Source organism: Anser cygnoides, chromosome 7 (assembly GCF_040182565.1).
Source record: "Anser cygnoides isolate HZ-2024a breed goose chromosome 7, Taihu_goose_T2T_genome, whole genome shotgun sequence".
NCBI classification, from domain to species: Eukaryota; Metazoa; Chordata; class Aves; order Anseriformes; family Anatidae; genus Anser; species Anser cygnoides.
Window position 1 is genome coordinate 8,079,454 of NC_089879.1, and position 23,460 is coordinate 8,102,913.

General features: G+C 36.1%; 1 protein-coding gene across 6 annotated transcripts in view; it reads right to left on the reverse strand.

The window, feature by feature from the left end:
• Nucleotides 1-23,460, reverse strand: part of ATRNL1 (attractin like 1) — a 495,684-nt gene that overhangs the window by 49,776 nt on the left and 422,448 nt on the right. For 3 of the 6 annotated variants that reach the window (XM_013174610.3, XM_013174608.3, XM_013174614.3), the window contains 2 exons: nucleotides 7,045-7,159; nucleotides 4,875-5,017 (listed from right to left, as the gene is read on the reverse strand). In XM_013174610.3, coding sequence (XP_013030064.3) covers nucleotides 4,890-5,017; nucleotides 7,045-7,159 — 243 coding nt within the window. In that variant the 3' untranslated portion in view covers nucleotides 4,875-4,889. Of the gene's footprint in view, nucleotides 1-4,874; nucleotides 5,018-7,044; nucleotides 7,160-23,460 lie in introns of those variants that run through there. The other 3 variants (XM_013174611.3, XM_013174609.3, XR_010832767.1) reach the window with 1 other exon arrangement.

A 23,460-nucleotide genomic window follows, 5' to 3' on the forward strand; every position in this document is an offset into this window, starting at 1 on the left:
CCTATAATGCAGATGTATAATATTTTCTGGAGACAGGTTTCTACTTTTTTTTTTTTTCTTCCCAGGAGTGGTGAAGAAAAGAGAAAAAAACTTTTTATATAAGCTCTGCATTCCTTTTCTAGGTTAAACTCTTCTTCCCATAGCCCGGTTGAAGACTTCTCTTTTGTCTGTCGTTACTAGTCCATATCTGCCTTCAAAATGCTGTGTGCAGTATTTGTGGTGGTTTTACCTTGCTGCACAGCTGAACTCCACCACGACCGATATCTCACTCCCCCTCCTTAGAAAAAGAGGGGAAGAAGAAAATATGCTGGAAAAAAAAAATCAACTCACGGGTTGAGATAAGGATAATTTAATTAAAGGGAAAAGGAAGAGGGGAAACAAACAAACAAGCAAAGGCTGCATGGAAGCACAAAGGGAGAGAAAATAAATTACTCTCTATTTTCCATCAATGAGTGATGGTCAGCCATGTCCTAGGAAGCAGAGCCTCAACACACGTAGCAGTTTTTTGGGAGGATGGATGTTCCCATGATGAGAGCACACCCTCTCCTTCTCCTTCCCCACCCAGTACACTGCTCTCAGTAGTTATGTGCTGGGTCTGGCTGGGCTGGAGTTAGCTTTCCCTGCAGCAGCCTCTCCAGTGCTGTGCTCTGCATTTGTAGCTATCACACCGATGTTTTGTCTATTGCTAAGCAGTGCTGGCACAGCACCAAGACTCTCTCCACCTGTTCCCCCACCCCAAGCCAATAGGCTTGGGGGTGGACAAGAAGTGGGGAGAGGACATCACCAGGGCAGCTGACCTAAAGTGACCAAGGGATATTCCATATCATATGATGCCACACATAGGGAAAACAAACAAAAACAAACAAACAAAAAGCTGGGAAAGGGGAAGGAGAAAGAGGTCTCTCATGAAGACATCTGTCCTCCCAAACAACCGCTATGTGTATTGAGGCCCTGCTTTCCAAGACGTGGCCAAACACCACTCATTGATGGGAAGTAGAGAATAATTGTTTTTTCTCTCTTTGCTTCTGTGTGACCTTTCCCTTTAATTAAATTATTATATCTAAACCCATGAGCCTTTTTCTTTCCCATCATACTTTCTTCCTCCCCCTCTTTCTCTCTGAAGAGGGGGAGTGAAAGCGGTTGTGGTAGAGTTCAGCTGTCCATCAGGGTGAAACCTCCAGAAGTTAATGCCATGTTTTATATAGCATGAAATATATAACCAGCATAAGCACTGTTCTAAAAGAGACACCTTGCCAACACTACTTGCCCTGTCTACTAGCTACCTGACACCAAAGCATACATACATCTGTTGAACACCAGTCTGAACAGAATCCACACAAAGGACAAAGATTAATGATCTGGTCTTCTGCTCTAAACAATAGCAAGCCTCAAGACTTTTATTTATTATTTTTTTAAATAAAATTTAACTTTTTCAGAGTATAAGAAAATGTCTGCAAAGAGGCGAAATACTGTATCAGAACATGCATGTCTCAGAAGACAAAGGATTAAAGCAAGCAAATGAAGCTCTGACATTCACCCTGCTCTCTTCAGCCTTATTGCTGCGGTGAGGCAGGAGGTTTTCAGTAGGCCCACAGATATACTTCATAATGCAGAATCAGATTCATACACCTTTTCTCTATTCCTTGTCTTTTCCCTCTGAGTATATAAAAAAAATCTAGACCCTCAACATGCACACACAAACCCTTAATATTTACTCCATAGATTACACTGTACAATTCCACTTATATATTAACTTTTTCATTATTTGTTCTTGTATTTTTTCCTTAAATATTCTTTGGATAGCCTTCAACATGAGAAAAAGCCATAACAGATTCAACGTATTGATACATAAGACATTCTGTTGTATTCATCTTCTTCTGCATTGTCTTATTTACAGTATATTTCCACCAATGCCTTTAACATTTTTCTACAATAAATTTTTTATTCCTCCTTGTAACCCATGTGACTTTAAATTGGGTTATTTTGCAAATAAAAAGGGATTTAGCAGGGTATGTGTTTTAGCAAGTAGAAATTCATGGGACTTGCTCACCCTTGTCTACAACTGCCATTTCACTGCACACTGAGATAGGTACATATACATACACGTTCCACATATGGGAATGGGTATTCTTCTCCTTAGCATTTAGAAAACACTAGCCTATAGTTTTGTTTCAAAGGTTCAGAAAAATTGAGCAATGTCATTAAATATAATATTTATCTCATATTTTAAATAATGTGCCTCTTATATATTAAATTTTGTATTTTAATCAGAGAAAATTAGAAACAGTATTAAGAAAGCCTTGTTACTGAAACCCCCATCCAGAGCTAATTGTCTTGTAGAACACTTAATGAGTCGTTATTCATTAAGATGGTGAGTACAGGGAAGGCAGATGGCATGGTAATTTTATTGATTCTGTGATCCTACTGTAGCTTGCTGATTAAGTAGGATTGAATGCCAGTTAGTGTGGACAGAATTATATGAAGTTCTGTTTTGATTCACAGATATCAGAGAGTAACTTTCAGATAGCACTGTTGGAGAGGCCTATTGAACAGGAAAACTTGCTATCATCATTTATATCTGTAACGATAGAATATTGTATGCAGTCTTCTATGATGCACATTGTACAAGCAGTGAAAAAAATCTTTCCTCTGAAATTGCTCTATTAATGACTATAATTTACTTAGTTCTTGATTTAAATTTGCAGGTTTTATTTTTCATGTATTACGTTAGATTTATCTCATTTAGTCATACAAAAGTTAGATGTCCTCTGTGGTTTAATAGAAAGAGAGAAACATACATACACATACACCTTCAGAGACCATTCAACTCACTGTCTTAACAGAAAAATACCTTTACTAGGTGCTCTACCACTTCTACCTGCTAGGGACATTTTGCCATGTGAAAGTAATGTATCAACATGTAAATAATTCACAAAGTGCATCCCTTGCTTCTGTATTATTTTGACGTGTTCTAGTTTTCTTTTTTCTCCTTGTGCTTTAGAATATTTACTGTCCTTCAAGAATGATGAAAACATTTATCATGGATTTTTATAAACTTTTTCAACAACACCTTGATACCTCAAAGTATGGGATTTAGCTGTCTTTAATAATAATGATGACACGACCACAGTTCTTTTAACACAATTTATCACACTACCAGGCTATTCTTTCTCTATTGCCCAATGTATCACTAGAGTTGTATTAAGACCTTCAAGGAGTTATTCTTGGTCTTGCCACTGCTGCTAATCCATCAGCACATTTTTCTATTAAGTAATTTTCACATTAAGTAATTTATATATTATCTTCTTGTTCCTCCTATATTTTTGTCTAGCTTTTGTTCAATACTCTTTGAGATGTATAATTTAGTTCTTTCTAGAGATCTGGTTGCAGCTGCTGTCGTTATTAGATCTCTCTTGATATTAAGAAATGTTTAAGCTATTTAAAGCATGGGGTCAGACACTACAGCAAGAACAGATGATCTTTAGCTTCCAGTCTATCATAGAACCTGCAGGACATGTGCATTGTATATTGTAATCTTCCCACAAGTGGTTGATTTTTCTGCTATACACACACACAGATGCATGCATATTACTATACACATAGATTGTATAAAGAATCCATATTTTCATGAACCTCTGAATTTTTATCATATCTGATTGCTCAGGTGCAATGTCACTAATGAGACAACTGAAGAATGAGAAAATTATGTTCTGTTTGTCTAGCCATGACTGAGAAATTTAGTTTTATCACTGTTAACACTCCTTAATGTTTTTCATTGATTGTTCTAATTTATAATTTTATTCTAATTTCTGCTTTAATCCAAGCAAAATTTCATTTGAAACCACTTCTTACTCTGGATAAATATAATTAAATTACTAGTATCCTCTCCAAAACGTATACCTACCAGAATATATAAGGCCTTCTGTACCACACCTAACGTCATACAATGGAAACATTTATTGACTTTCCAGATTTTCAGGATGTTTAACTGTACAATTTGTTCCATCTTTGAAAAATGTGACTTAGAATGAATACTGTTTCTTTTTTGCAGTAAATTCATTTTTTATCAATATTTCACCTGAGTCTATATGACCAATCTCTATAAGACCTATCTTGAACCACATATTAATCTTAACTATTTTAATTGCATCAACCTGGTACTGATTTGTATCCTCATAGCATTAGCACTTAGAACTAAACAACACAGAAGTCTTCCTCTGTAAAGTTCTGAGCATTTTGTGCAGGATGTAGAGAACACTCATATCTCCACTGGGACATATGGTCTCTCCTAGAGAAGTTTTTGCCTTGCATAGCCTTTGGCCAAAGCCCACCATCTGTAGTTTCAAGTTTTCTTCCAGCTGCTGATAAAGGTGAAGTACAGAACATATGCTGCAGAAACAGTAACCTTTATATTGGATTTTTTTTTTTTTTTTAACATTCAGTGAGACATTTTTCAGAAAAATATTTAACGTAAACCTTGGAAACAAACAAAATTCACTTTCGAGCAAACTAGGAAGTTAAAAATGTATGGGTACAACTTTAATAACTTCAGAAGAGTGTAGCCTAGTTATTTGTGGAAAACATTAACATTCCTGATTTTGAAGAAAATGTAATGCAGAACTATACAGGCATTCTCTCTTTATATTTCAGACACACACATATAAGAAATGAAATACAGTCTCACACTGTGAACTGAGAATCAGTATCGTTGACATATCATTCAAATAAATATGTTTGACACACTGTCAGTTTTATCCTAGAATGATCCCAATAAGCTTGAAAATTATTATATGCAAGTAATAGAAGCATCTAAAATTACTTGGAAAGACATAATTACAGAACATGCTACTTCCACCCACCTAAGTATCATTGTTTTAACCTAGCTTAGGTCATAAGGGAAACAAACTGCATAGCAAACATATGTCTGCTGCACAAAACTTCCACATCATTTCAAATAACTTGGCACAGTTCACAGCATCTGCTCCCAGGAAGCCCAGGAAAGAAGCAGCAGGTAGTGCTGCAGGACAGGAATGAAGTGAATTAGTAGAGCTACAGGTATGCCAACAAACTTGCATAATAGCTTCTGCCTAGACTACGCATGGTTACATACAGTGAAAACAGTCCATCAGTACCAAAATTCATTACACTTAAGAAAAATGATTATAGCAATATAACCTAATGGTTGAATCGGCATGGTTGCATACCTCAAACATTCGTATTTGCTTTTGACCCTGAACGAAGCAGAAGTTGCAGAAGGGATTAGAAAACATTAGGTGTTTCTAAATATTAAATGTCTGACAAAGACCATAATAAGCAATGGAGGAATAGGATTGAAAATATATGCTGCAAAGCTGATAGAAGACCAAGTAATAAAACAGAGGACATAATGCACTTTAAGAAGAGGTATATTCTTTCACGTCTTGAGAAACTTTGAAAATGACACATCTGTTGCATTGCTGAACCCAACTAATGTTTGAAAAGCCTACTCCCTCCATGTCTCATGTGCAGCAAAGAACAGCAATTACTTTAAAAAAACTCTAAATAGTAAATAGAAACTGATTATGATATAACTAGTTAAGCACATTTTGCTACAGAAGAGCACATCATATGTCAGTTTGAAAACAACAGAAAAAGGCATATTAAGCTCCAGTTCAACAATTACTTTTAATTTCCTTTCATAATGTTTTTCCTTGTTGTAAGATTATAAACACCTTTGTTTCTTTTTCATTTCCTTAAAACATGAACAGGGAATATTTTAAACATCCTTCCTCCTTCATTGCTGCCTTCAGAGCACTTACATTTATGTACTTCTACCAGGAAACGCATTTGTCAAAGTATCAGTAACACTTTCATTTTCATAGCACTTCCAGAAACGATATTCCGAGCCATAAATGACATTTTTAAGAACAAAATCCTCATCTCAGGACTCAGGGAAACACAAACAAACAACAATTAACAAACAAACAAATAACGGATAGTCATCTGGCCCAAAGGAGAAGAGAGAACACTCAGCTGAGCTTACCTCCAACAAAAGTCACCAAAGTCTGCCCTCATCATCATTACTCAATACTTTTTATCTCTTTAATAGATTTTTGAAGGTTAAAACAATAACTAACTTTTTGGCTCTTAATAATAAAAGTTAGTCCTAAAGCATATTTTCTAGCTTATGAGTATTTTGGGCCCATATCATGCATCTTATTGTTCATTACAAAGGTGTTCATTTTGGCAAACACTCCAGCGAACTCTGAAATAGTAAACTGCTCATCTGCGCAGTGCCAGATCATTGTCTAAATTTTCTTATTAAGCCCATTTTGTATCATATCATTATAGGCAGTATTTAAAGGATTAAAAAAAAAAATGAATTTATGTATCTGTTGTTTAGGAGTTATTTTATAAGAATGGCTGTAATGATTCTTTACAACAATCTAGCATAGATGAGATAAGGTAGGTTACCATGAGATGTATTTCCAGGTAATGCAAATGCTGCTTTAGAATGAGCTGGGATCATTTCCAATGTGAACACCTTCCTAATGAAGCAGGTATATTCAATCAAAAATCCCAGGTTTCATCCAACAGGCATTCTGGGAAATGTTAATATTTTAATTGAATCCTGGTCAGCACAGCATTGGGAATAATTTCTCTTGGTGCAAAGGAACTTAACTAGAAGTTAGTGCACTAAACACTAACTTGAAGCAAGAATAAGCATTGGTATTCCCTTTATAGCACCATTTACAGCAGCTGAACTGAAATTGTAGAAGTGGCTGCACATGAAAGTGTTTTGTCCTGCGAAAAATTGGTACACAAACATGTTATTTCAGGAAGTGCTGAAGTATGTCATTGCACATCAGCCTTGTTCGATCATTGGGCTTTTTATGTGCTATACCACATCAAATTCCAGATGAAAATTCCTCATTAAACATTGACCTGCATTAAACGCCTTGACTGTGTAGCCCCTTGCATTCATAGACTTATTTTGCATCTGCTCAGTTGTCCAAGACTTCATTGCATGAGGACAGAGATAATGCTCACCATCACGAGCCTTACCTGACTGACCCGGGGGTGGGACTCCTGAAGATCCTCTTGGCAGACATAAAAATACCGTGAGGACAGCTGCTTTGTTTCCTGAACATGGCTCGATAGCAATTGGTTTAGGAGCACCCTGTAAAAGGAAGGCACTTATGTAAAGGTTTATAGGGATTTTAGTTATATTTTTTACTTGTACTTCTTTATTTTAAGGTTCATTGTAACAGCATGAAGATTTTTTTTCCCCAATTAGCTCTTTGCATTTAAGCAGATTGTCCTACTCATGTTCATTGACTTAAAAATGGGCTTTAACAGCCCACACTGCAAATCTAATCAAACAGAAAAAATAAAATGATCATAAAGACAACAAAATTATTATTCTAATTTTATAGCTCACTAAATCTAGCGATTTCAACTTCTTAGTCTTAGAAAATCACAACATATTTTCGGTATACACAATGGTATCTAAGAGTACTAGGATTTCCCATATTCTAAGAATCAGAAGTGCCAGTCTAAAGGAACCAGCTGTTACCTAGCCTTCCTGATGTCAAAACGGGGAAACGAGTAGATAGATGAGAGAGATTAAGATCCCTCTTAAGTTTCCCAGACCAGTAAGTCTGCCTTCTATGTGTCTGTCTCAGTAAGCAAGTGATTTCTGTGAGGCAGGTTCTTTCTGAATGTTCTGCACACACAGAAAACAGGTGCAATGTTACTTTATTTAAATAAACTTACAAACTCCCTTCAAATGTTGCCTGCATGATTATCATCTTACTTTGTCCCATATAAGACAGTATATAACAGTGCTTTTGCTGGTAGGAGGTATGTGCTGTTACGAAGCATCTCTCTCTTATTGGCTATATAGATCTTTTAATTTGCAGTTAGCTGTCAGCTGAATGGTTGCTGCCATGTTGGTCTCAAGTTACCAAGACTGAGGATACTAGGAGCTAGAAGGAAGCAGAGCAACCTACAAAGCAATAGAATAAGTTTCTAATATGACAATTTACAGTGTTTTCATATTTACACGTTTCCATATTTTGTGCTTGCTATGAGACAGGCATTTCACTTTTAAGAGCTTAAATGTTTAATCAACCCCTAAAGATATTTCTGAAAACATTAGGTCAAAATCAGCATAAGCATTTCTCTCCTTGTTTGTAAATTTTTAGAATGTCTGTCATGTTCCAAGGCAAAATACCAGTTTGATGTTTTCATTCAAAATTCAAAGCCATAAAACTTTCCATTTACATGCAAAATGCAAAGTATATATAAAATGTCAACTGATTCAAATATATGAAGAAGAATGATAGTTTAGCTAAGTAAAATACAGTGAAATACTAGATATAAAGAAAACAAAGGCGCTTCCATCATGTGAAGCAATTATCATTTTCTATTTTTCTACATCCAAGTAACCAACATTTATTACTGCTCAGTGGAGATAAGGAAATAGAGAACACTGCAATAAATTGAGCAATAGATAAATATACTTAATTTTACTACCTGGTCATATTTGAAAGTCATGATTGTAGATTCATTTAAGGCGATTGCATTAAAATAACTTGGGTGAGAAGTGTCATCTAATTTAAAATTGCCAAGACACAGTGATTGACAACCTATATTCACTAAAACCTTACCAAATGATGACACTATAAATGTAAAACCCCAGAAGTTTCAGCTAACAACAATCACTTTTAAAAAACAGCATAAGAAACGTTTATTAAACTGAATAAACTAAATCTGGGTCATTTAATTTAATTTTCTGTAACTCAGTGGCCTAATGTTGGCCAAAGCAACAGAAGAGGAGAATAGATTCTGTGTTTTTCTTAAGCTGGTGTGTATCTACCAATGACTTCCATCAATCTATGATCAGCAAAACACCTAGACAGGCACTGCTGTGTGATATGACTCTATACCAAAAGAAATGCAGAAAGGGGGGTGAAAAGAGCCATACTAAAATTAAAAGCATTGATTGCACACACATAAAAGCAGTATCAGTGGATTACGGGAAAATAAATGGTGTGGGAAATTTTTCTTATTAAGGTTTCTTTGACTTACATATGCTGAAGGGCAATGTAAAAAAAAAAAAATTCTTCTGATCACAGCATTTAATATAGAAAACGGTCTTGAGGGGATCATTCAGACTAGCAGCTAGTTTGTGCCCTGGGCAGTTTAAATCTAATCAGACAAGCATAGGCATAGGGTAATATAATACAACATACCAGTCCTGACAGCAGTCCGATCTGGTGTAAACCTCTCTGATAACTTCTACTATTCTGTGCTTTCATTCACTCCTATCTATTGCACTTTCAGTTGTCAAAATAGATGGCTTCCCAACTGCCCCAACAGGCAGCACCTGCACCTCCCCAAGACCTTAGGTCTTGTTTAACACGTGCCGCTAACTCCAGCGCTTCTTCCTAGTTCCCTCTTTCCAACCATCTAGACAGGGATGGAGCCCCATGCCAGTTAAACTCAGCTCACTGCCACCCTGTGCTTCCTACTTCACCTTGTAGTGGCTCTGAATCCTGAAAAAGTATTTGCTATTAAAAGAATTAGTATTAGTAGTGCAAGTAATGGAGCATTTAAGTCATCTCCCCTGATTTGTCACCAAAGCAAATAGAATATAACATGATTCCTTTCTATTTATGCCTGTCAGTGTTCAAGAGGCATTTGGATAATGCCCTCAATGACATGCTTTAACTTCAAGTTAGCCCTGAAGTGGTCAGACAGTTGGACTACATACATCGTCTTTGAAGGTCCCTTCCAAGTGAACTATTCTGTTCATCCCATTTAAAAAGACAGACAAAATGAAATCTTCATTTTAAATTGTAATTTGAAATACAGTATACACCGACATAGCACTGAAAGGAACAAATTTATTGTTATGTCTTTTAATTTGATGAAAAAATGTTGAATTATATGTCAAATTGATATTTTATATTGCTGTGCAATATATAACCTTTCATTAACAGGTCGTCATTTTCTGTTTGAAGTTTATACTAATACTTTTCTAAACACAATTGGAGGAAACTTTCTGATAAATATTTTTACAGAGGACCTCATCCAAAAATCACATAGAGTAGGAATTTTCTATTTGTGCTTAAAAATTGGGATTCTTTATGGAACATTATGACTGAAAAAGGAGATGTATAATCTTACCTCACATCATTTAGATTTGCTAGCAAAACGCCAGAGAAGCATAGAGCAAATGATAATAATTTAGATTCTCCGAGGTTTATCAGTTGTTTAAAGATAAATATATAACCATGAATCAAAGTTATTTCCTAGTGACATAACATGTTCTCTGAAATGTACCATTTATCATGCATTTTCCACATTTTTTTTTTTTTGGAAGAGATAAGGCACGTGTTTGTTTGCCCAAAGCACTTAGCTACTGTGATTTACTTACTAGAATTATCTTCTTTTTTTTCCCCTGCACAAAAAAAGTGCTTTTGCCAAAAAGCACAAATGACAATCACGGAGTTAATAAAACTTTATCAGTAGAATGCAGAATAAACAAATACTTGTCTTATTAAACAACACTTTGCTTTTATATCCCCTTTCTTACACACAACTGACAGGTGGGAAGGTGAAAAGGAAGGGGAAGTAAACAAGAAAAGGATAGAAGGATCAAAGAGTATATATTATTATAATTATTGCTAGTGACAAGAAAAGACTAAGTTAGCGGATGTAGACAATAAAAAAGGGGAGAAAATAAGGAATAAAACTGAGAGTAAATAATAATAAAATTTAAATTTCTACTTAATTATTTAGTCAGAGAGCTAAGTGTCAGAAGAATTCTGCGCAGGGTTCACCATTTTTATCAGAGAAAAATTTATCCACTCTTCAGATTTGTTTCAGAAAATCTAGCTAAAGTCCAGCAGCCTGGGTGAGGTTGTGAGGAATTAACAAGCCTTGGGAAGACTCTGCTCACCCCTGATCTGTTTCTAAAAGAAAGAAATTTTAGCCCCCCCCCCCCCCCCCCCCCCCAAAGCACAGATAACTGCGCTACTGTTACTGGCATAAAAACAGCCATACCTGTATTAAAATAGTCATTATTATTAAGTTATCACATCTACTTTGTAATGACAAGAAAGTAATAAAACAGGTTTATTTTTAATTTAAGTATTGGAAACCCCATCAAACCTTGCATTGTGTTATCTGGCAGTTTTGTAATAACATAAATGAACAGTTTTAAGCACACAACCCAAGAAAAAAATGGGAAATGTATTCTGCCATTCTTAGCTGGCAGAATGGGCAACAGAAGGCAGCAGCATGAAGGGGTGAGAGGAGCAGGAGAAGGTAACAATGACCAAGGAGATGTTCATGGATTAACTATAAGAGTTTAGAACCTCTTTGGATACAATGTACCAACACTTTAACTTTAATTCTCATCTGGCTATCGATGAAAATATTTTTTAAACTATGAATATGGGAAAGGGAAAAATGTAAAGGGTTGTAGTTCTATCTGTACTCCAAGAAGTGGTTTCTTACAGAAGTGCTATAGAAATTCAGATTTTCAGTGTATATATATATATATACACACACACAGACTGAAAATCTGAATTTTTATATATATATAAATATATATATATTTCTGTTTAGCATTCTAAGTTAGGTGCATCCAATTTTTAAGAGTGTGTTATTATACCATAAGACAAATCATGTAAAACTAAATGGCTCCAATCTCATGCCAAAAAAGCAATTAGAAAATTGAATCAAGGAATTAAGGATTAATGTGAGCATGTTACACCTGTCAGCAGTAATAAGTATTTTGACAAGAACAGAATAAAGTTTGACAATGTGCACAAATACAGATCCGATATATAAATCAAGTATTAAAATATAAACAACTATGCATTAATCACTCCAATGTTTCCTAACTAAAATGGTTTTAGAACTACTTGCAAGAATTCGCTATAAATGAAATTTCATCTCTTCTTTTTAAAAAAGAGATTGGCTTACTCTTTTTTAGTAATAAATGATGGTGATTTAAACTTAGTTTTTAATCATATTATTAATGCAGAATTAGTCAGGTGAGTTCCACATAAACTAAGCTTGATGGCTTGGCAAATAAGCAATCTTGTTATGACAGGATTAATACCAGACTTTGACTGTAAAAAAAAAACTTTTCTGGACCTCAATGTGCAAGACTTCAGAGGGGAGAAAAAACAGGAAACAAAAGACTATGTCTTCTGAAGAGGTTAGGAACATAGAAAAGGAGGAAAGGTGCACATTCAGTTACATTACAAGTATGCACATCTTCCTTTTCTCTTACCTTCAGGTTCTTTTCCTGAATTCTTTGGTTATTTTCTGGCTTTCTTGATTTATTTGTGATAAGAAAGTCTCAAATTCAGAAAAGAACTTTAATACTTAAGTTGGATTTTGACCAAATTTAGGTACCTACATGCAAAATCAAGAGCCTTAAAACCCTGTAAATATCTTAGTTTCACTATTAACATTTTCCCAATAGTGGAAACTCTCCTTCACCTGCCCAGGCACATCCTCATCTCTCTTACACCTACTCAGGATATACTGGCATTCCTGCAGCTCTCCTAGATGTGGAGCTTGAGCTGGGAAGCTGTTTGGTAAAACACATTTATCAAATGAGGCTTCACAATACTTTCATTTACAACATTTACAACAGTACAACCCTTTCATTTAAAACAGAGTTGAAGGCAGAGGTAGTCTGTTCTTCACAGAAGAACATGTTCTTCATGTTCTCCTGGTTTTCCTGTTCTGCATTTAGTAAATGTTTGTTTGAGGTAAATTACTCCAGGCTATAAAGATAGAGAGCAAAATTCTGTGATCGCTCTGACTGTTTTCAGTGGAGTAAAGGTAGACTTCTGAGCAGTGCAGAAGAGGAAAAGAAAATTGATCCTCTCAAGTTCATGGAATTGCATTGATGTAATTTGTCTGGGGCTTTTTTAGCCATTTTGTTGGAGAAACTCCGAATGTCGCTAGCACAGCTATCCTGCCAACAGGAGGTGACGGGCAACTCTCATCAGCAGCCAACCCCCATCCTGTCCCCACCTGACTTTCCCAATGTTTATTCGCCAAGAGAAGCAAAACCAATGGTACTGGAGAGTATCATTGATGACAAAGAAACGAGGAGATGGTATCTGCTCCTTCCAGCAGCACCTTACTGCTTTAACAGCTCCTGCTGCTGCCCTGAGGCACCTGGCACACCTGAAACAAGGCAATGCTTCAGATAGACTGTAATCTGTACTTCTGTTTTCTTTGACTATCAGTGTTACACTGCATTGCTATTCTAAATGTTGGATATGCATGAACTAACAGTCATTAAAATGAGTATGAGCTCAGCCACCCAAAAGTTTTGACAATTTTCCCCACAGATTTATGTAAGGAGTAATCATAGAATCACAGAATAGTTTGGGTTGAAAGGGACCTCTACAGACAGTCTAGTTCCCCCCCCCCCTGCTATGGGCAGGGACACCTCCCACCAGACCAGGTTTCTCAAAGCCCCATCCAGCCTGGCCTTGAACACGTACAGGGACGGGGCAGCCACAGCTTCTCTGGGCAGCTTGTTCCAGTGTCCTCATAGTGAAGAACTGTTTCCTAATATCTAATCTAAATCTACCCTCTTTTTGTTTAAAACCGTTACCTCTTGTCCTATCGCTACACTTAATAAGCCTTAATGACTACAACAGGAAAAAAAAGTGCTTTCACCAAACCTTGTTTATGTTCCAGCAGATAGACCTTTCAGGAAATTCTGCAACAGAATCAATCAGCAAAGCCACAAAAAACGTTCGCAACTCTGGCCGACATAGGAAGTGCCAGTTCTTCATATGACCCTAGGGTTCTACTGAAAATATAAGCATTCACTAAAGATTTTCACTTCATCCATCCCACAGAGTTCCTTTCACAATTAGCGAGTGGAAAGCTTTAACTCAGCTTAACCTGCAAGAATGGCCCAGAGCCTAAGAGTTGTCAACCCTTTGTGGTTCTGCACTGCACTGTCTTTTGCTTGAGGATCTCTTAATGATTTATAACTCTAGTTAATGAGGTCTCACCAAGGTGAGGTGCATATCCACTTTACCTAGAGCAGTAAAAGCTGAAAAGCATGGATTTGACCATCTTAAAATTCTTCCACCTATACTGGAGAACACTTGAGGCAACCGCCTTGTTCCTGCAAGTCACTCAGCCAGCACTGATTTCCTGGGAGGAGTCTACCAGCTCTCCTTGACCTTCAGGAGGAGCTAGTTTCCTCTGAAAATTTCTATAGCAGCTGATGGAACTAAGACCAACAAGCTAATGTAAAGGAACGAGACCAATATTGTTACACTAACATTTCTTACAGATTTTTTTTTTTACAGTGAATTATCTTTTAAAACTAATTTTGCACCATTCTTTTAGCATATATAAATCTCAGTTAATTTCCTCATTTCAAAATAGCCATGGAAATCTTAAATATATTGGTATATTACTTTCCACAAGAAAAACAGTGGGAATTAGAAATAAAAAGAACCACAGTATGATTTACCAAGCTGTGATTGTGGCAGCAGTGATCAAAACGCATTGTTATCCTTCAGCTTATTGTTTTACCTCTCTGTCGTAACTATACCAATATGTACTAATGGGCTGCATTCTTTTTGCAGTCTTCTGATTAGAATGGTTGTCAGTTATCAAAGGTTATGTACTGATGTTGAATTTATGTATCAATTTGAAAGTGTTTTTACCCAGAAGAGCTGTATTTCTATTATATGAACCATATTTATTTGCAAAAAAAAATGTGTATATTTATTTGCAACAAAGTTATTCTGTCTCAGTTCACCTAATAAGAGACTTCATTTCAAAAGCTAATGCTGTTTAAGATAGCACTTCATTAGCAAGAGAATTATGAATTAAGACTAAGCTACAAGGATCACCTGCATTTCAATGGGGTTTCCAGAAAGAACTCCAAGCCAGGTTTCCTATTAAAGCTTGCATCCATTTACCTAGAGGTGTTTTTGTTTTTTTTTCCCTGAATTGTGACACTAATGTGAACCATCCAGCAATTTTCTTGACTTTCACAACTGGTTGAATGGAATGCAAAACACAAGTTAAAACAAAACATCAGATGGCTGTAAGGCATGTTGTGTTTCATTTCCTTTCTGTGTTCATGTATACAGTTTTCTATCTTTTCATACTGTTAAATAAACTTGGGTTTACTTTACTGTTATATCTTGCCCACTCATAAGAGCAATTTCAGGTTAATCTGCAAAATATTGGACGTAACTTCCAGCAGAAGGTGTGCGTAGCAATTGTACTGGATTACTGCCAGAGGAATCCCCAAGAGCCTCCAGAACATTCTCCTATTAAGCTGTCTGAGTCTGATTAAAGGTTGGCAATGCTAGTGTCCAGTTTGTGAAAAGAAATTTATCTTGGCAGCAGCTAGCTAGATCCTGTTCGGAAAATCATCTGAGACCCTATGTCTGTGGCATATACCAAGCATCATGTATCCTCAGATACTTTCCTGTAAACTCTTCTTCCTACTGCCATTTCAAATTCTGAAAGTCAAAGTGGTGCTGTGCAGTGAAGTGGTGCTAATGGGCATTTGTTTCCCAGATGGGTATATCTGTTGGATCTCCAAGGATTAGAAACAAGAAGTGGAAAATTTCATTATTCCTTCACAATTCAGCCTTAAAGGCTCGTGTCTATGAAAACTTACATTTTTACTGCTGACAAATCACTGACAGCCCATCACTGTTAGTACTTTGGCTGATCAATTAAAACCAGATTGTTGCTGCTGTGTATCCCGGTGAGTTGCTTTACCACTGATTGCCTGCGAGAAGACATGGTCCCTCCGTAACCACTACTGCCTTTTCAGGGTGAGGGAGATGAAGTATTAGGTGCAGTTTAAATTCTGCCTGACTTGCAGGCTAACAAGGGTGGCTGTGGTGGCTGGCATCAGGGGAATTCTGAGCTCAGGACAAGCACAGTGCAGGTTAGTTTCTTTGGGAGCAAAAGCAAACGGAGTCAGCTGCAGATTCCTAAAATGTACATTAGGCAGAAAAACTTGGGCTGTCCTTTACTTGGGGCAGATCATAAAATTTCAGTCTGTCGTTGCTACAATGATTCTAGGAGAGAACTGAAAAGTTCTGACTAGAAGGTGCCTGCGCAGCATCCTAGAATCATTAAAAATATGGTTTAATTATTAATTAGGAGATCTATACCAGACTTGAGAGGTTAGAAAAGGCAAGTATCCTCAAATTATTGTGCTGTATTTTGCATTTCTTGCAAAGAAAATATAGTACACCATATGGCATCTGTAATATACCCTTAGTGAACTTTTTTTTCCACAATGTCTTTTAAGGTTCTTTTGTAACCTCCTGGCCACATGCAGGATGCTTAGTGAATGATAAATTAAAACATTTATACCTGGAATCATAATAATAATAAGAATAAGAACTAAATCAAGACACATTGTGAAAGCTAGCTGTCAGCAGAATGGATTAAAGTGCAAACTTGGCAATATTCTTAATGCAAGAAAAAAATGCTAATAGCACCAGAATAACAAATGACTTTCTATCATGACACCTTACACAGATCACAGCCTACAGAACATAGGGAAGACATGAACTGAATGCCTCAAAGCATGACACAGCATTTGTTTTGATTGTCCTATAAAATGTGCTCTTTTTAAATGCCAAAACATCATTCTGAAACAAATTACCCCACTGTTTAAGATTTGTAAGCACACAGAAGTTTTTGTGACACATAACCATGTGTTGGATGTTGTGGATCAGATCATAGCTGCTCCAGTAGCAGAAAAAACAATCAGACTTTTCTACCCCAAGGAAAAATTACATGATGGGAGCAAAAGGGAATGTAGTTTTGCTCTATCATATAGTAGTAGCAGCATGTGTTGAAATGCTGTTTCGTTTAATGAACACATTTTAACATTCATCTCCAGAGGTGGAAAGGGAGAGGGCAGCCTGGCAGGATCATGATAGCACAGCCAGACCTTTGTAAAGGTGTTGCAAGATGTGTCTCTCACTTTCCTCTCTTGAGGACCTCCTACTCTGGCCCATTCACCAATCTGAAAGCATAACTGGGTACAGTTTTACACTTGAATCTTAAAAATCAATTAAAATTTCAAATATCTATGAGATAATTCTCAGCTGTCTAAATCAGTACAACACACAAATAGTAGCAGAACTATGTTGATTTATAGCAACTACAAATCTGACACTATTATTTTCTTAATAGTTTCTTTGAAAAATCCGGCAAATGAACTCAAACTCAGGTATTATCACTTAATGATATTTTCCAAGATGGCTTCCCATCAAGATTGTTAACACCTACACTGGTCACAAACATATTAGAAACTCCACTGAAAAGGAACAGGAAAGAAAACTTTTCCTTAAAGAATCTATTCTGACAAATAATTAGACACATGAGAATTGGTGTTTGGTGAAGCTGTTGCATTAAAACAAACAGGATTATTCGCATGAATGAAACTGCTTATGCACATTACTCATATTGGCTTAACATGATAACATGGAATAATTTTTTTTTTTAAAAAGAGGTAGTTTTTAAAAATAATAAATAAATAAAAATATTCCTTTAAAATATTACAAGATCTACATCATTTTTACTAAGCCAGCAAAGATTTACTGCATAAAGGATTTGCTGAAGTTGGGTTTCCTGAATGCCACTTACTTGACTTATGTAGAAAGTGTCAATTTTATTTATTTATTTATTTGTAGAAAATACCATATTCCAAAGTATGCTTAGGCCCTTGAGCACTGCTAACTGAAAACGAGTAGCTTGATTATGTTTCCATAGTCCTGATCTGCTTGTACTTCTTCTCCATTTGTGTTTCCTATGACACAGCAGGGAACTTCTCATTACTTTATATTTTTATTATTTTCTTCAGTAGGTTTCTATAGAGTCACCACCACCAAAAACAGTTGAATTCTATAGACTCCATTCTTAATGCATGAAAGTACAGAAAAACTTGTTATTTTGTTTAAGGTAATGTTGTAGCCTGAAAGTTTACATTGTAAAGCCCACAAGTTCCCAGAAATGGTACGCAAATTTTTTCAAAAGACATATCTTTTTCCCAGTAATTTGACCATCTTTTTTAAAGTTTCCTTGAAAATTCACAGATTTTTTTTTTTTTTTAACTTTTCACTGGAGTTTGATTCAAATCCTTGCATTCCATGAATATTTGTACTTCATCTCATATATATATATATTTATATTTAGTTCTAACCAAATGGTTTATTTAACCCTAGTTTTGTACATAGGTTTTAACCTCCTGCCAAGAGTAAAACAGAGGAATGCTCATCCTGTACTTCTGTCAACAGAATGGAACAAATTTACTTTTTGCTATATGTAAGCTCTGATTTAGTTTAGCAGTAACTACTATTAGTCTAGTCATGCATTTCATCATTATTTCTAATTCCTCTTCCCTTTTCCCTCCCCTTCACAACACTTTCCCCAGTCTTATGGTGCTCTTTCCATGAAAATAAATGCCCCATATCAAATGTCACTGGCTAATACAATAAGCAGAAGGCGCAGGATCTTATTTACTTAAACAACAGCTGAGATTTGAGATCAGTCATCAAGCAGATGTTATTTCTGAAGTTGAAAGTGTTCACGATTATTGTTACTATAGAAACCAACCTTTGTAAAATATTCCAAACAAACACTTCTTTATTAGCTAGCAATGTGACTACAGTGCTCTGCATTACACTGCATCCCACGGTAAGTTATCAACTGCACGTATTTTCTTTCTGGTTATTTGCTTTCAGTAGTGACTACAAGACAGAATTTCTATAGGTCTTACAAGATACTGTATCACAATACCAGTCATCCATAAAATGACACACACTGTACTCATTCAATGCTAAACTCCAGCCTGTTTCATTTCCCCTTTCCTGTGGGCAGCCACTCAAATCAGTGCTTCCCTGTTTAGCAGCAGTGAAAAACAGGAACCCACTGCTAATTCCTGTGGTTAGATCAGCAGCACAAAACCAGCAGCGGTTGCTAAATGCCAGCCCCAGCCTCTTTAGCAATTAAACGCTTCTTCGTAGACTTTGTGAAGCCTGTGCGTCACTCAGAAAGCATCTTTCAGTGGCTAGTTATGGTATCATAACCAGCAGTTTTAGACTTGATGACTTATTTGTTAATCATACTAGAAGAGTGAAAATCTGAAAATCTGAAGATCTTGGATCCAGCATAGCCAGGGGGACTCCAGCAGTGCTGGATCCCTCACCCCATCCCCAAGGACAGGGATGGTCACAAGCATCACTGCCAGGTGACTTAGAAATGTCACAGCCTGTGCCCGTGGCAAGGGGCAGGTAAAGTCCCATTAGACCAACCTGTATTGAAGCCACCTCTCTCCTGCTACAATTAAATACCTATGATCTACTACCCATAGGCAGATAACAAGGCAAACTTCCAATAGATGTTTATCAGGTCGAAGCTGGCTTGTTGTTATACCACGTGGAAAGGAAAACTGTAGTTAAGGCTACCCAAGCAAATTAGAAGAAATTCTATTACAGAATATATGCATCATATTGATATTAGGAAATAGTCCTCTGAGGTGTTGCTGTTTCACAGAAATCCTTAGAAAGGATAAAATACTATTAATATTAATGTTTCAAAGGACAGAGATATTCAACTGGTATCAACTTCTGTTTATTATATTTTTTAATATTCTGATTATTATAATTTAAATTCCAAAGCTGTTTTGATTTTGAACCTATTGTCATGTGCTCATAACTTTCTTCAACTTTCTACACTGTGTTTAGGTTCAAATAGGACAATTTTGCTCAGTCTTTCAGAAACTTCTCAGCTACCTTTGAGATGTGGGACAATTAACATTTTCTTCTAATACCAGTTCTATACAAGGCTTATAATTTAATTTAAAACTTGGCCCTGACTCAGGTAACATCAAGGATTCCTGCTTTTCATTACTGCAAAACAAAACTGTTTTAAAATGCAGTGATACAATCAGAAGACAATTAGATTTCCATAAAAATATACAGAAGTATGGAAATACGTGTGCCACTGGCAATCTATTTTAACACACAATACTGCTGCAGTGAGGGAAGTATTAAGCACAACTAAGAAGTCAGTTAAAAAGTTTAATTGAGATGTGCTGTCTGCACCTGTATGATGAAGATAATAAAAAAAATCCATAACTCATTTTAGGTGTGAGGAAGGTGTGGCAAAGGATGTTTTGGAAACAGATCACAAAGAAGGAGTAGTGCAGGCATGTTTTATGAAGACAGAGTTACAATTTAGAAGTCATCGTGTGGGACTGAATGCAAAGAATGCAAGTAAGGGTTGGCAAGTGCCCCAATCAACATCCAATAAGGAAAGTGCTGTAGTTACAGGTAGGTTGAAGTTTCAGAGAACATACAAGCTATATTTTAAATACTATCTTTTAAGTTATCTTTAAATACACTGAGAACATCTTAACTGATTCTATATGTCTGTGATGTAGTTTATGCTTTCTCCATGGAGGAAAAGCTACCAGGCTTTTAGCTACATAGGATTACCATGGGCAAAGAAAGTCAGGCCCTCTAGACAGGGGTGCTCAAGAGATTACAGTAGCTAGCAACACATTTGACTGACTCTTTCTTCTCAGTTTAAATAAGCAAGTTGCCATTTACAGCCATAGTGATTTAGGGCAACCTTGTGTATGAGCCTAGAGCAAGCCAAACCCATCCCCTTCATGTGTACAAACTCAGGTTTTCTAATTTGTTTTTTCTTTTTCCTATCTTTCTTTTTTTCCTCACTGTGTTCCATGTGGAGAGGACATACAATGTGAAAAAAAAAGTAAATAAAATAATTGCATTTACACATGTATGCAGACATACTACACGCACAAATGCATGCCATTATTTCCAGATGTGCTATCAGAAATCTCTGGAATGCTATGTTGAAGCAAAAAAAAAAAAGCTCAATTAAAATTTTATCAAAAACATTAAAAATGAAATCCTCTTGAAAATCTCTTCAGACAAAGCAATGTCTCATAATTCCCCAAATATCTACTGAAATGAGTTGCAATAAGAGGTTCTAGAGCCATCAATATCTTTAAGGATTTCATAGATGTCTTTTAGTTTCTCTTAGATAATAAATTGCCAGAATGGTTTCTACTCTTTCCAGTTCCCTTGTCTCTGATTGTTCTGCTGTGACATTTCTGGATGACTTCCAGTTCCGACTGTTGTAAAGTCCTTGTTTTTGCAGAATCACCTAGTGTTGAAATTTGCAATTCCAAACACTATCTTTTTTTGTCTGTTTATCAGCTAGCACTCTTTGCTCAAGTAATCTTTGCCCTTCACATTCCAATTGGTTTTGTCCTTGTTCAAACTTCTATGAATTTACCACAAGTAATGTAACTTGAAATGTAGATGAATAGTTTTCTTCATTTAAGAAAAAAATTACCTTTGTGTAACCTTCAGTTATGGGAAGTATCTGAACATATACTTAATGACAAACTTAATTTGGGTATTAACATTTCATCTATTTGATCTTTATATTACTGAATTTTAGCTTTACATTTTCATTATATATTTAAAACATTTTTTCATGTCCATATTAAATGCCTCTTTGTACGGCTGTAATTTTCCTCCAGTTTGTCTGGTTTTGGTCATTAGAGAGTTTCCTAATTTTCAGCGAACTGCTGAGCAAGCTGAAGATGTTAATTGGATATATGACTATTTTTTTCTTGTAGGAGTTTCTTATTAATGACTGCTCCTGTAGATGATATACATTTTAATCAATTTGCATCTGTCCTTTTAAAAGATTCAGTTAGGTCCCTAATTAACCATCTGTAAACAAACCGTTGTTCGGTGGTGGTTCAGCCATTTATTGTGAGCTAGCAAAGGCTAGCAAGGGCCTTCTGCTACCACTCTGCCCTGCTGTAAATATTTGACTTCTCTCAATATTCAGAAAGTAATTGGAAAAAGACAAGTGACTCACAATCCAGACTGTAGATCACTGGATTCTCTCTAATTGAGTCAATGACATTGCTATTATGAGAAAACATCAAAAATTGCAGGTGTCTGTTGCTCCCATGAAGTGTCTGGTTCTTCAGCAGTTCTAAGTCATGTATTCATTCCATAGCTATAAGTGACAATAATGAAGATCATACATTCCTATGATGAAAGTAACAGTAAAACAGTCTTTATAAATAAAATTACTTCCTTAGATGAACCTTTTTTTTTTTTTCCTTTTACAAATAAAGGCACATAATATTGTTTCCAAAGCTGTTCTCTACCTAATTGTGTACTCTAGCACTTTCTATACCCTGCAGTGACCCCAGGAGTTTCTGAACAGCTTCAAGCAGGGTAACAAACTTCCTTAATATATCTTGTCTCTCAACACCTCCTGTAGAGCGTGTTCATTTGTGCATGCTCATTGGAGTGTGCCAATGCAATGAGGGTTATCTTTTTTTTTATTATAACACGTGCAGCACTGTATATTTAATGCACTGTATATTTACCTATATATCCCATTCCCAGTACGCTGTTATGCCCAAATACACTCACAAAGACTTGATGCAAAATCTCTAATTCTTTTCTTATGGGCTACTCACACCCATGACAAAGATACAGAGACTAAGTTATTATCCGTACTTAAAAGCAATTTCTAGCACAAAAGGAAACCATCTTCTCTGTTCTTACAAGCGGATAACTTACTGATGTGTGTCAGTAGGCATTACTCATTTTTACCACACAGGAGCAGATCAAGGGTGCCCCTCAATCATGCAGGAGGGATTATGGCTACTCTGAGGCAACTCCACTTCTACCATCATACCTTTTTTTTTTTTTTTCCTTTACCTTTACGTATTTTGTTCAGAACCTTAATATAAGTATTGAAAGTTACAGGTGCTACCTCCATTCCTGTTAATTCAGAACAAAGATTTTTTGTGATGATCGTGAATACTGGACCATCTGCACAAAATATGTATGTGGAACAGACTGCTTTTACATAGCATGTCATGTGAGCAGAAAACATAACAGAATCCATGTAACTTGGCATACATTAGAGGATTCACATTTTTATTTAGTGATATTTTGGTGACAATATTTTATGCTTCCACCAAAATTTCAGCAAGGGATCATTGTGACTCTTATAGTTCAAGCACTTTATTTGGTCTTTAATTCTCTAATTGTTAGAACTGTTTTCTGGACAGCACTTGTATGTAATTAGATCCCTACTACATAGTCATTAGGGGCTGAGAAGGATCATTAGGAGTTGAAAAGAAAATAAATGAAATGAACTTGTTAATCACCAAGGTTAAAAAAAGAAAAGCTACAAAAGGGGAAAGCAGAGCCATAAATCAGAAATCTACCCTGAGGACTTTCATCCTCCTTATTCTGCAGTTCTGCTTTTCTCTGAGTCAGTGATCTCCCTCAAAATCCAGTTTTGTTATAGCACATCCATTTCACATCGATTGCAACAGATTGTATAACATTTTCT